This window comes from Centroberyx gerrardi, chromosome 14 (assembly GCF_048128805.1).
Source record: "Centroberyx gerrardi isolate f3 chromosome 14, fCenGer3.hap1.cur.20231027, whole genome shotgun sequence".
NCBI classification, from domain to species: Eukaryota; Metazoa; Chordata; class Actinopteri; order Beryciformes; family Berycidae; genus Centroberyx; species Centroberyx gerrardi.
The window spans coordinates 28,171,603-28,186,336 of record NC_136010.1 but is presented as its reverse complement, the minus strand read 5'-3'; the positions used below and the strand labels follow the sequence as shown (position 1 = coordinate 28,186,336).

Genomic DNA, 14,734 nt, shown 5'->3' with positions numbered 1-14,734 from the left:
ATTTCAATGGCTAGTGTTTAGAGTAGAATGATATCATGAATCTCTGTCACTCTTTTGTTTCAGTGGCTTAATCATTCTTGACTTTTTGTTATTCCAAGATTGCGTGTGCGTGTGTGTGTGTGTGTGGGCACACGCAGACATGCTTGTGAATGCGTTTCCCTCCGCAGCAGATAGACACATCAGCTCATTTACGAGCCGGAATGTGTAATTCATGTCTTTGATGCCCGTGGCTACGTTTGTACGAGCGAGGATCAAACGTGGGGGGAAAAAAGCTCTTTGCGTTCCGTAACCCTTGAGTCAGTCATTTGTTAGCGGGGAACGTAAGACACTTTAGCGATTCCTCCGTTTTCAGAAGGAGCCTATAAGTTATTCATGACGGACGCTGACTTGACTTCCAGTCGGGGGGGGTGGGGTGGGGTGGGGGGGGGGTGGATGTTCTCATCAAGTCCGTGCATTTTCATAAATCCAGGATTTAGCCACAGCGCCCCTCACTGTTTACATGACCGCCATCGCTCTCCGCCACTAATGATGAGCCGGGACGGAGAAAACGCGGACAAAATCGTACCGCGTCAACATAGATGCACGTTAATATATTTTAACGACACACCGTCTTGAACGTATTCCCTCCCAAATCCCCGGCATCTTGCGGATGTATATTTGCTCGTTCGCTCGCACATCTGCTGGTTTCCTCAGCTGTCAAGAGGCGTCTCATTGATCACAGATAGCAGCCAATTACACGTCAGTCCAGTTAATGAGGTGAAACACATATTCTGCCAGCTCTGGAGGAAAAAAAACAGAGAAAACAGAAAGCCGAAAAACAAAATGGCTGCCAGAGGGGATGCCAGAGCACATTTGTGTGACAGCGAGCCAGCCAGTCCCCGCACCATGTCCAGTCTATGTGCATGTAGTCGGAGCAGATGGGAGCTACAGTAAGGCACCCCAGGCAACTGCAGCGATTTCCAAAAGGCCAGTCAAGCCCAGCACAGAGAGCGAGAAAGAGTGGGAGCGAGGGACAAAGAGATGTTAGAAAGCCTTTAATTTTCACTATCACCATGGCTACCAACCAACTGGCTTAGACAGCATCGCTTTGGACTCTAAACCCACTGTGACTCTGTCTGAATCCAGTGCTGTCTCATGTTCTGTTTTTGTCTTCTAGTCTTTTTTGTATTACAGTTAATTTACAGTATTCCATAACACAACATATAAAGCACCCCAAAAAAAGATTCAAATTCAACAGTATATGACAAAAAGAAGTTAAAGTGAAACTACTAATTATTAACTACTAATTAATAAAAAACAAATTATAATAATCTGTATATGTGTACATATACACTGCCTGTCAAAAGTTTGGACACACCATATTTTTCTTTATTTTTACTATTTTCCACATTTTAAAATAACAGTAAAAACTGTTTATACTGTTTAAACATTATTCCAAACTTTTGACTGGCAGTGTAGATACATATTTGTATGTAGAAATATACAGATATGTCTATATGTACCTACCTATGAAATAAGCAAGGAAAATAGGATAAACTTTATATTTATCCTGTGTCAAAAAGTTGGGCTTACTTGACATACAGAATACAGTAGACTTTTTCACTATAACACTGTCTCTTATTCTGTGTGAAATAGTTAATAGATAAATAGATTCTGTACTGATTGTAAATATGTCTGGTGTCCCGCTGTTTGTGCAAAGTTGAGTCATGCAATTTGCTGAACTCATTCGGGCCACACTGTTATATTGTCTCCGGCTCAGGATGTCACCTGACTGCAAATTCAATCAACAGCAAGGCAGTCAAAATAGACGGCGTATTTTACAGTCAACCTCCCTTCCCTGGCGTCGGCTAATATTCCATTTTATGCCTAACCAGGCTATGAAATTAACAGCGCTGCCAGGTATGTGGACCATTGGAAAGATATAACAGTGTTGTTAACTCTGCTCGGTGGAAAATAATGAACAGGAATTGTTTGTATTTAGCCGAGTGAATGGCGGATCAAGACCTGAACGAGAACAATAGGGGAAGAAGTAAAAAGGATAGACTGTTTTCTCTTCCCTTCACTGTCTCTTGTCTTGTTTTTGTTTTTCCAGGTCAGAAGCGCACTCCGCTAGCTTCTCCTCCAGGATCACCTCAAGGCCCAGGGGTAAGGCTGTCTCACACCTTGTGACCTATTGAACCGTACAGGTGACTGAAGCAGTCATAACAAACAAGAACTGGCCCAGACAGCTAGTGCCACATGACAAAGATGTTCTGTCTGGATTTCCAGCTAAGGCAGGGTGAAATAAGATAAAATAAGATGCTGCTTGATGTTCCATTAGGTTAACAAGTCCTTATACTAATGATGGTCTAGTGCTGAGACCTTTGCCTCTTCTTCTGCTCTCCCTTGGATGATTAAAGAAAGTAAAGAAGAAAAGAGAAAGCATCCTACATTTTGAGTGTGGACCATTATATATATTACATGTTCCAGCAGCCATCCACATAAACATGCTTAAATCACCAGGGGCCGGATTCATGAATGTGTACTGAAAATAGATCTTAAGAAATGACATAAGAAGAAATTTTAGAAAGTTCTTAAGTGCAATTCCGTAATATATTCTTAGTAACATTCCCATTTCTTACGAATTTCTATAATTTTCCTACTTAAAACTTCTCAGAACAGGGCCTGAATTAATTATGGTTAATACACTTTAGGCTAACTACCAATGAGGAACATGATTGAAGTATGTTAACTTAATTTTAGGTGTAGGGGAACCTATGAAGACTATTAACTGTAACCTAATTGTCTAAAATTTGTTTAAATGTAGGAATTTTTAGACAGGTGAAGGGTTGTCTTAATGTTAAAAAGAAACAAATTTGAGAACTTTCGCTTCAAGAATACCATTTACTCGTTTTTTCTTTGGAGGAAACATAAGAAGAAAGTTAAGAAAATGTATAAGAACTGTTTTTGAGAATCTAATTTTTTCCTATTTTGTTCCTTAAGACTAAAGTTAAGAAAAAAATGGCACTTGAGAAGATTTTTTTGTCTTAAGAAGGTTTCGTGAATCTGGCCCCAGGCCACCTGAACTTGTCAATATAAACGGACTCCAGTTAACCTCTAGTGATTCCTGTCTGCATGAGAGGATCAGAAACGCCCTCTGGCAGTACCCACTACATGGATATAGTTCCATTTCCATGGTCTTTATACACAGATGATAAATCTTGACTAAACCACAGTTATGATTTGTCTAGCTTGTCAAGGTCAAGCCTGTAAATTATCAGTGACGATCACCAGTGCCGGAATAAAGTTGGCCATGGCAGGGAAAAAATGCATTATCTGTCCCAGGTAGAATTTTAAAAAAAAATGTTGCCTCTTGAAAAAATGTTTTTTTTTAGGCATAATTGTGTCATTTTTGCAAAGAAGCATTTGGAGGCAAGTTTATGAATACTTTTTTGTATGAGCTTGATGAGATTCCAGAAAGATTGGGTCTATCAAAATATCCTGCAGCGATACTTTTGCAGAATATCTATGCAGCTGGCTTGGCAAGGGTAACATGGAAATCTGTGTTTCTGTGTGTGTGTGTGTGCGTGTGTGTGTGTGTGTGTGTGTGTGTGTGTGTGTCTGTATGAGGCTGTGTATGCAAGCATTTGCATTCATGTATATGTTTGTGCTATAGGGTTCGATATGAGTTTTGGAAGGCTGATACCAATATTTTTGGATTGAAGCTGCTAATATCTGGGGCCAAATTTCATTTTCTACAAGTATTTTAGTGTTTTTCCCTGAGAATTTTGTTCTTGTAAAGGTGGAAACAGCATTTAGACCATCATGGGACACTAAAACTCTCCATTGAAACCAAGGAAATAAAAATCATTCATGCAGATTTGTGTGTTATGTCACATTAGAGTAATTCAGGGTAAGGCCTTCATAGACAACCATTGTAGTATTAATCAATTCTATGATAAATATGCAATCACTCAAACTGCATCATATCCATCATATCAGAAGTGGACGACACTCACTGACCCATATCCCATTTTGAATAAAAGGCCAGCATCGTGCATATGTAATGTATAACAACAGTATATGTTGGCACACACATACACACACACACACACACACACATAGAGCCAGTGAGCGGAGGAGGAGAGAGATGAGCTCTGTTTCAGTGTTGGGCCGTAATGAATCACAGTCTGTATCACCGCCTTAGTTTGATTAAGCCAACAGAGGATGGGGCTCTTGGAGCACCGGACCTATGAACTGTACAAATCGGCCCTCATTTTGATTTGAGCGGTGAGGGTGCTGGTAGCCCAGACATGGTCAGCTCCCACTGGCTAACAAGAAGACTGTGGTGTGGAACTGTGTGAATGTGAAGCAGAGCATTTCTGGAAAAGAGCATAGAGCCCAGGCCACAGACAAATTCAGACAGATGATGTATACCTATGGAAGTACAGTACTGTGCAAAAGTCTTAGGCACCCTAGATTTTTTATTTAAAGGTCTTAGATCTTTATTTGTTCTCTGCATTAGTGTGTCAGTAGACTGATCTTTATAGTAAATTTTTTGATATTTAGAAACTTTTCATTTAATTATTTTTAAAGCATCTTCGCTCAGTTCTGTAGCCTATATAAAAATAGGTATTTTGTATTCATAATGGTTGAGTACTATCAAGAATTTTACCAAATTTTACTTAAACTTTTACAAAATTTCCAAAACAACTGTCTACCAAACAGTCAGAATGAATATAATTAGGGCCCGAGCACCGACCGGTGCGAAGCCCTATTGAAATGCAAGGAATTATTATTATTCTTGGGCCGAATGAATCGCATTTTTAAGGGGCTAAAGTTGCTCGGATAGTTGCGACACTTTGCACATGCCTCAGAAGTGATGCAAATTAGAAATTTTATGGCTCTTGCGCATGGGTGTGGCAAAATGGCTCAATAGCGCCCCCTACAACAGTTCAAAAAAATACCCCTCGCGCTACGTTTCACCTACATGTACGAAATCTTGTAGGCACATGTATCATCTCCAGACTTAAAAAAAAGGTCAATGGGTGCCATGACCTAAACCCAACAGGAAGTCAGCCATTTTGAATTGATTGTGGCATTTTTGGCCATTTTTGCCCATTTACAGGGGTCATACTTTAAGGTTAATCGGATCCACCTCAAACTTGCCCAGCGTTTATAGAACACCTTGACGATTTAAAGTTATTAAAAGCTTGAGTTTTCGTCCAACGGCGTGGGCGTGGCTAGGCCTCCAATTTCCATGTTTCGCCACGAAACAGGAAGTGCTATGTAACTCCGCTGGACATGGTCAAATCTGCCCCAAACTTCACATGTTTGCTAAGTGTCACAGCTAGAACACATCTAAAGGCCAATATTCAGTTATGGTCATGGGCCAGGCGTTGAATTTCTATGTTTCGCCACGAAACAGGAAGTGCTTTGTACATCCACTGTACATGGTCAAATCTGCCCCAAACTTCACGTTTGATGACACTCCCGGCCTGAAGACATCTACATGCCAATATTCAGTTAGAGTCATGGGCGAGGCGTCGAATTTCCATGTTTCGCCACGAAACAGGAAGTGCTTTGTAACTCCACTGTACATGGTCAAATCTGCCCCAAACTTCACATGTTTGATGACACTCCCGGCCTGAACACATCTACATGCCAATATTCAGTTAGAGTCATGGGCGAGGCGTCGAATTTCCATGTTTCGCCACGAAACAGGAAGTGGATTGTAACTCGGTTGTACGTGGTCAATTCTGCCCCAAACTTCACCTGCTTGATGACAGTCCCAGCCTGAACACATCTACATGCCAATATTCTGTTATAGTCATAGCGCCACCTACTGCCAACACAGGAAGTGGTTTGTAACTCGACTGTACATGGTCAAATCTGCCCCAAACTTCACATGTTTGATGAGAGTCCCGGCCTGAAGACATCTACAGGCCAATATTCACTTATGGTCATAGCGCCACCTACTGCCAACACAGGAAGTGCTTTGTAACTCCGCTGTACGTGGTCACATCTGCCCCAAACTTCACCTGCTTGCTGACAGTCCCGGCCTGAACACATCTACATGCCAATATTCTGTTATAGTCATAGCGCCACCTACTGCCAACACAGGAAGTGGTTTGTAACTCCACTGTACGTGGTCACATCTGCCCCAAACTTCACATGATTGATGACAGTCCCGGCCTGAAGACATCTACAGGCCAATTTTGAATCATAGTCATAGCGCCACCTACTGGCAACACAGGAAATGCTTTGTAACTCCACTGTACGTGGTCAAAGCTGCCCCAAACTTCACACGTTTGATGAGAGTCCCAGCCTGAAGACATCTACAGGCCAATTTTGACTCATAGACATAGCGCCACCTACTGCCAAAAGGAAATGACACATTTTATACTGAAAATTCTGAGCCGCGTCGATCGGTCGGTGTCCAGTAACGATGCGGCGGCTACGGCACACCCCGACGTGCGCAAAGTGCGAGGGCCCGATCATCGCTGCTTGCAGCTTTAATTAGGGCCCGAGCACCGACCGGTGCGAAGCCCTATTGTAATGCAAGGAATTATTATTATCATTTTTATTTTTATGATTTGATCGCATTTTTGAGGGGCTAAAGCTGCTCCAAAAATCACCAAACTTTGCCCAGGCCTCAGAAGTGCTGAAAAATTATATATTTAATGGGTCTTGGACATGGGCGTGGCAAAGTGCCTCAATAGCGCCCCCTACAAAATTTCAAAACAAAAGCCCCCAACTTTCTGTTTCACCTAGATGTACGCAATTTGGTGGGCACATTTATCATGTCCAGACTTAAAAAAAAGTCTCTTGGTGCCATGACCTAAACCCAACAGGAAGTCAGCCATTTTGCATTTATTGTGGCATTTTTGGCCATTTACAGGGGTCATACTTTAACTAACTCCTCCTAGGAGGTTAATCGGATCCACCTCAAACTTGCTCAGCGTATATAACAGACCTTTAACAGACGATTAAAAGTTAATAAAAGCCTTGACTTTTCCTCCAACGGCGTGGGCGTGGCGAGGCGTCGAATTTCCATGTTTCGCCACGAAACAGGAAGTGCTTTGTAACTCCACTGTACATGGTCACATCTGCCCCAAACTTCACATGTTTGATGACACTCCCGGCCTGAACACATCTACATGCCAATATTCAGTTAGAGTCATGGGCGAGGCGTCGAAATCCCATGTTTCGCCACGAAACAGGAACTGCTATGTAACTCGACTGTACATAGTCAAATCTGCCCCAAACTTCACATGTTTGATAAGTGTCATGGCCTCAAGACATCGACATGCCAATATTCAGTTATAGTCATAGCGCCACCTACTGGAAACAGGAAATGACATGTTTTATACTTTGATGTACTCCTCCTAGCGGGTTGACCTGATCCACCTCAAATGTGGTCAGACAAGCCTTAAGACCTTGATGATGCTTCATTGTGAAGATTGGGAGTTGTCATTGAACGGCCTTGCCCTGGCGGGGCGGCGAATTTCGATGTTTCGCCATGAAACAGGAAGTGCTTTGTAACTCGACTGTACATGGTCACATCTGCCCCAAACTTCACATGTTTGCTAAGTGTCCCGGCCTCAACACATCTACATGCCAATATTCACTTATGGTCATAGCGCCACCTACTGGCAAAACAGGAAGTGCTTTGTAACTCGGCTGTACGTCGTCAAATCTGCCCCAAACTTCACATGTTTGCTAAGTGTCCCGGCCTGAGCACATCTACAGGCCAATATTCACTTATGGTCATAGCGCCACCTACTGGCAAAACAGGAAGTGCTTTGTAACTCGGCTGTACGTCGTCAAATCTGCCCCAAACTTCACATGTTTGATAAGTGTCCCAGCCTCAACACATCTACATGCCAATATTCACTTATGGTCATAGCGCCACCTACTGGCAAAACAGGAAGTGCTTTGTAACTCCACTGTACATGGTCACATCTGCCCCAAACTTCACATGTTTGATACGTGTCCCGGCCTGAGCACATCTACAGGCCAATATTCACTTATGGTCATAGCGCCACCTACTGGCAAAACAGGAAGCGCTTTGTAACTCGGCTGTACGTGGTCAAATCTGCCCCAAACTTCACATGTTTGATGACAGTCCCGGCCTGAACACATCTAAAGGCCAATATTTACTTATGCTCATAGCGCCACCTACTGCCAACACAGGAAGTGGTTTGTAACTCGATACTACATGGTCAAATCTGGCCCAAACTTCACACGTTTGATGAGAGTCCCGGCCTGAAGACATCTACAGCCCAATTTTGAATCATAGTCATAGCGCCACCTACTGGCAAAAGGAAATGACATGTGTTATAATGAAAATTCAGAGCCGCGTCGACCGGTCGGTGTCCAGTAACGACGCCACGGCTGCGGCACACCCCGACGTGCGCAAAGTGCGAGGGCCCGATCATCGCTGCTTGCAGCTTTAATTATTATTATTTTTTGTATTTATTTATTTATTTATTTTTATTATTATTTTTTTGTTCATTTTTCATTGGGCCTCAGTTGGAATTTCCTTGTTGATGCCCCTACAAGTATTCAGTTTCAGTTAATTTGCACAACGGTTATGATAAAACAAAAGACAATACAACTATAAAATTTAATTAATCATGCAGGAGGGGAAAGAAGCCCGGAGGGCTAATTCAAAGTCCTCCCCTTAATTTCAACAAGTCATAAAAAACATTCACATAAAACATACATACCAGCATTACCAATTATTAACATCCCAACATTGTCACAGCAAATTGGACTATATACTATAGAGCATTTCAGCATTTACCATATTTCCAAGGTTCAAGGGTCAAAGTTCAACCTTACTTTTCCCAAAGCGAGCAATTAGGTTTGCACCGAGGTGAAACGCAAGTCTTAAGACATAAAAAAACATTGCAGGCTTAATTAACTTTTTGTGTACAATTTTTGAGCGAACACTGCATTCCCCCTTACGCCCATGCTCCTGAGAGAGTTGTGCAAGCAAGGCTTCTACTATAAAGCAGCAGTCATTAGTGGCCTGGCCCAGCTAAGCGCGCCCTGGTGTCCGCAGTGTAGATATCCATCTGAAGGCCGTCCAGGAGTCCCAATACAGAAATGAAACGGGGGGGGAAAAGCCCATGTGAAGCCATGCCACGGCTGCTGGCAATCACCCTGCGATTCACCACAGCGCCAACATTGCTGCGGAATTCACAAACGCGCTCTCTCCCCCTCTCGCCTTCCCCTTTCAAATATCCCGTTATAGATATAAACTTGATTCTATCCCAAAATGATTCTCTCTGTTCAACAATCTTTCCCCTTCCCCTCTTCTCTATTACTGTCAAGCGCTGTTTAATCAATGGCAGCCTCCTCTGAAATAGCTCTGTAAACAAGCAGTACGCCCCGGCTCTGTCTGTAAGGCATTGTTGGATCTGACAACTTTCTCCTCGCGCATAAATTATTGATCCTTGACACTTTCACTTCGCCGCGGTACAGAATGCTAAGGATCCTGTGATATTTATAGCTGGGGTTTTGGGAGAGCGGCTGGGTTTGTTTGACTATGTTGATGAGGACTCCTGGCGCCGGGCTGCGGTCGCCTTTCAGGGTCGTGTTTGTGCTCTATTGACCCAGATGCTCTTTTTGCTCCGCGGGCTGCAGGTGAGGCCGTGTTTCGGTTTGTCGCTGGCAAAGGGCTCGCTGGCAGCTGATTCTGGGTCAGTCAGCCCTCGTTTTTGCACCCCTCCTCTCATGATTTGTTGGTGGGCCACTGCAAACACACCAGTCAGTGTGTTTTCCTTGTATCAAACGTCTGCTTTCAAGTGTTCACATTCTTTTGAACAAGGTTATTTTTTATCCCTATTGATTTTACCCTTACAAAAAAGGCACATGTGAAAACCCACATGTGAATTCAAAGCACATGTGCTTTCTGGACACATGTTGGTTTTCACATGTGAACAGTTTTTCTCACTCATTCTGACGTCACGTGACAGTTTTTACTTAAGATGTAAAAAAAATATCTCAATTTCTAGATGAAGTGTGTTTTTTTCCCCCACGTGAACTTTTTCACATTTTCACCTGCCATTAGATAAGTCAGTATTTGTTGTGTTATGTGAAAACTTCATTTCACATGCAAAGAGACAATTCGCAGGTGAAAATGTCAAAGGGAAATTTCACATGTTCACGCATGAAAACCAACATGTGGCCAAAAAGCACATGTGCTATGAATTCACATGTGGGTTTTCACATGTGACTTTTTTGTAAGGGTTATGATGGACAAAACATAAACCAATTTTGGAAAAAGTACATTTAATTGTGGTAAAAATCAGTTTTACCACACGGATCCCGACAAAAGACCCCTCTATCTGTCCGTCATTACATGGCGGAGTGCCTTTTTCTACTGTCATGGCTGTGGACTTTATTAAATTTGATTGGCACCTCAAAACTATCTACTGATTCTAAAAGTTAGCCACATTTCATGCTAGTAAGTCCGAGATGAAAGGAATTCTAAATTTGAAAAGAACTTTAGAATGAGTGAGCATTAGTAAGCTAGAACGGGGCTGCTTGAGTCTGTCTTGCAGCATCAAAACATGAAACAAAAACTGCCAAAGCCATACCAAAAAAAAAAACAAATCTGTGTCACATATTGACTAATAAACAAGAGCAATGCTGTATGGCGATTCAAGCAGTAGAGTTGTTGTGTTATGTTGTTATGTTTGTTAATGAATTTCAAGGCATTCGTGCCACAGCCTGTAACTATGGCAACAAGTCAGCGGGTTCCACCATTTAACATCCCTTGTTGGTATTACATTTTGGGGATATTTTAGTAATTTCAATGATATTTTACTATATTGTTATTAAATATAATATTTAGACTCCTTTCCAGTTATTTTTATAGATCCGGACACGGCATTTATTATCTTCTAACTTTCATTAGCTGTATTCAAACTGAAATTTTTCCAGATTTTTGTGTCTTTTTTAAACTAGTATTAAATTCAGTTCCACATGGCATTAAAAAGATCTTTAAAAAAACATAGATCACTAACATGATCAAGTGTTCAAGTGTTGAAACTGTCGGTTGTGTCATGTTTATATAACCCCCGTTTGCTCATTTCTTACTTATATTCACATTTTTTATTTTATTTTTTGCTATTTCCTCACATGCTGTATCGTCTTGCTGTTGTCAAAACCGAGTTGCCTCCTCCTCTACTCTTCTCCGCCTCTTTCTTTTTTCTTTTAGCTTTTCACTTGCTCCTGCAGGACCTCGCCTTTTTTCTTTTTACACACTTACACACACAATTATCACTCTCAACCTCGCACACATCCACCCTTCCACCCCCCATTGTTCGCACTTTGTACCCCCCCCTTCCTCATACAACTCTACGTTTTTCCACTCATCCACCTTCCAGTAATAATCCATCTTTTTCACTCCATCTGACTTTATCCACTCCCCTCTTTACACCGTCCCCATCTCTCACCTTTCTGTGAGACATATGACGAGCTTAACTCTGTGTCAGCGTCTCACACACACACACACACACACACGCACACACATACACACGAGCATGTGATCTCACATCGAGTCACCGCGGCCTGCTATAAGAGGGTGCGAAAGACACCAGACTCACTCTGCATGTGATGATGACACACGCGCACACACACACACACACACACACCGGGAGAATATGCAGAGCGAGGCAATTAGTAGTGTCGCTGTGGCTGCCAACGTTCTGAACTCAGCCTGTTTGCCCTGACAGCCAAGCAGATCATCTGTTCACACACTGGCTTCATCTGACTCGTGTGTGTGTGTGTGCGTGTGTGTGTGTGTGTGTGTGTGGGAGAGAGAGTGTTTGCGGGAACATGTATATGTTCATTTGACTGTTATGTCTGTATGACTGCATGTGTGTTAGGTTTGTGTGTAGATGTTTATGTTAATTTGACTTTTTTCTGTGTGTGTGTGTGTGTGTGTGTGTGAGTGAGTGTGAACGTTCATTTGGCTTTTTCCTGGTTGTGTGTGTAAAATTTGGTATCTACTGTAGTAATACTGCTGCATGCTTCGTGTGTGTGTGTGTGTGTGTAAAATCCGTTATCTACTGTACTAATAGGCTACTGTACTGTATGTGTGTGTAGATTAATTTGACAGCTTTGACAGTGTGTGTGTGCGTGTGTCTCCATTGGAGTGTTCCTCTACAGATCAATGGGGGATTGAACATCTCCTCTTTCACTGTTCGATGTGGTTCAATACAGTATCTTTATTGTCTCCCAGAGGGCCATTTGTTTTGAGCCGAGCAAATTCAATAAGGCTCACAAAGAGTCTGCTGGATGAGGCCGGTTGAAACACACACTTCTTTGAGTCATTGAGGAAGATCGGCCCCACGCAACGCACCAGAGTTCACTCATTTAGATTTTGTCCCTTTGTTCCTCTGTTACCTGTCAAGGTGTGTGTATCCTCGTTTAAAGTAATAAGACAAAATAGTTCATGAAAGCTTTTCCATTGTCTGTTCTAAACACCTGGAGTCTAGCAGCTCTTTCCCGGGAAAAATCCTCTGGCACACAGGAAGTGATGCGTTTTACGTTTCCGGTTTGTTTGGAATAAACAGAAGAAGAACTGGGTAGTTAGCATGAGCAGTGATAGCCACCATGGCTGAACAGACAAAGAAAAGAGAAACTCAAACTGCATCAACAGGAAATCCAAGCTCCGCCCACACTGTTTGATTGACAGGTGATCTCTGGGAAGAGCAGTGCAGGAACACCACAGCAATGAGCGCTTAGCATAAGATGGAGACAAAATAAAAAAAAAAGAAATATATATATACAACTTTAAAGTTAATGGTTAAATCAACCCTCTGACAGAATTAATTTGTGGCATTCCTATGAAGTTCAAAGTTCAATCAGTCGTAGTTTTAAAGCTGCACTAGGCAACATTTTTATATAAAAATACACTCATCTTATCAGCCTAAATCACAAAGTGCGGCTGCAACAGAGAAAGAGCATCCCATCCTCACTAATGGAGACGATGTAGATCTGCCCTATTTGCCCAAATCAGATTCTGGTGTCGGGTGGGAAATCTTCTCCACGCAAGAAGTGACTCACCAATGTTGAATCTTTTTCCTCTCTCGTCTCTTTGGCATCTTTGGTATGAAGCATCACAGACCGGCCGGGTTGGTAAACATGAGCGTGCTGTGTGCAGTTTACTGACGTCACCTTACCCTTAAGTCCTTAAAATTCCTGTTACCTGTCACTTTGAAAAGTCTGGAATCATTGGGAAACTGCCAGCAATGCGAAAACTGCTGGTCAGAAGTGGGAACTTATGCAGAGTCTAGTTCATGTCCTTCGGTTCAGACTAAACACTCCCAAGATCAAAGGAATTCACAGGGGACAATTCTGCTTCGGGGGACGATTTTTCCTTTTTAAGCCAAAGATTAAAGGTAACATTAGGTCACCTGCATTTTAATACATTGGCACTGTGTGACTGTGTCTCGTCATGTCATGACAATCCTAAAAAATAAGCAACTGTCAAATCACAAGTGTACTTTCATACCAAAAAATTCCCCAAAAATTACAAGAAATCAGTGTTGCCCACATAATTTTATTATTGTCAGGGTGGAAAAGCCTCTGAAACAGCATGTTTTCTTGTTTCAGTATAAAAATATAGCACTAAGAATTCCCTATTTGTTCAGTAAGCTACTTTATTTTGGGCATTAAAGGCCCTTCACATCCGCAGCAGACTCTGTTGTAGATGAGAATCAAAAGTAACAACGTGAGCAGATGCCTTACATTTACAACTCCGTCCACAAATCCCTGTCTCATTGTAGACAGATGTCACAGCTGTGACAGAGACGCCGGCCACTTCTTCTCCTCTCTTTGTTCTTCCCTCACTTTCAGTCTGTCTCTCCTCAACCTGGCAAATGAACACCACAGAACGCTGCATCCAAATTACATTTAGAGTGATTTTTACTTTAACTAGCCCTTCAGTCAGCAATTAATGCTAACTTTACGCTGTGTATTTTGTGCAGTAATGTTAATGTAGCGGTACGCACACCTCATATTCACCGGGATGCATCTACCTGGGAAGCTTTTTAAAATACTATTCAATGCTCAAGATGGTCTGAAATGTTTTTCAGAGATGAAAACTGAAAACAGATTTAACCGAGGGGAACAGCCGATATCTAATATCTAAACAACTTACCACAAACTCCTGTGCTGAAGCGCTACACAAAGATGTGCATTGCTTCATTTGGTGAAGACAGTGGACATGTTCCAGGTTGGGATGGGACGATATGTAATAAATAAATTTCAATGACAACAAAGTCTGACTGTGCAGAATTATGTTTATTTCTGAATCACAAATCTTTCTAACGATGGCATTGGCTTGCTAGAATGTAAACAACAATTTAAAAATGCCATTACAAAGTGACAATGATATAATTTGGATGGAGAGCTTGTGAAATTATGATGGTCAAGTGTCTCATTTGTGATTACTACAGCAGAATAAAATGGAGCTAATATCAATCGATTCATTTTTCTGCCCCATGATACGTATTGTCACATTTTTGTATCGCGATATATTGAATTTCGATGTATATCGTCCCATCACTAGTTCCAGGTCGTCTGCCTACATCTGCCCTTGATAAATATTCTACATGTGTCTCGCAAAACCATTGGCTGTGATTACATGGGAAACACTGTACAATAAATATGCAATCAAACGAACTGCATCATATCCATCATATCAGAGGTGGACGACACAGACTGGGATCAT

General features: G+C 42.0%; 1 protein-coding gene across 1 annotated transcript in view; it reads left to right on the top strand.

The window, feature by feature from the left end:
* Nucleotides 1–14,734, top strand: part of nphp4 (nephronophthisis 4) — a 165,466-nt gene that overhangs the window by 75,556 nt on the left and 75,176 nt on the right. Inside the window, exons 11-12 of the mRNA XM_078288374.1 lie at nucleotides 935–943; nucleotides 2,114–2,145. Of these exons, the coding sequence (XP_078144500.1) occupies nucleotides 935–943; nucleotides 2,114–2,145 (41 nt within the window). The remainder of the gene's footprint in view (nucleotides 1–934; nucleotides 944–2,113; nucleotides 2,146–14,734) is intronic.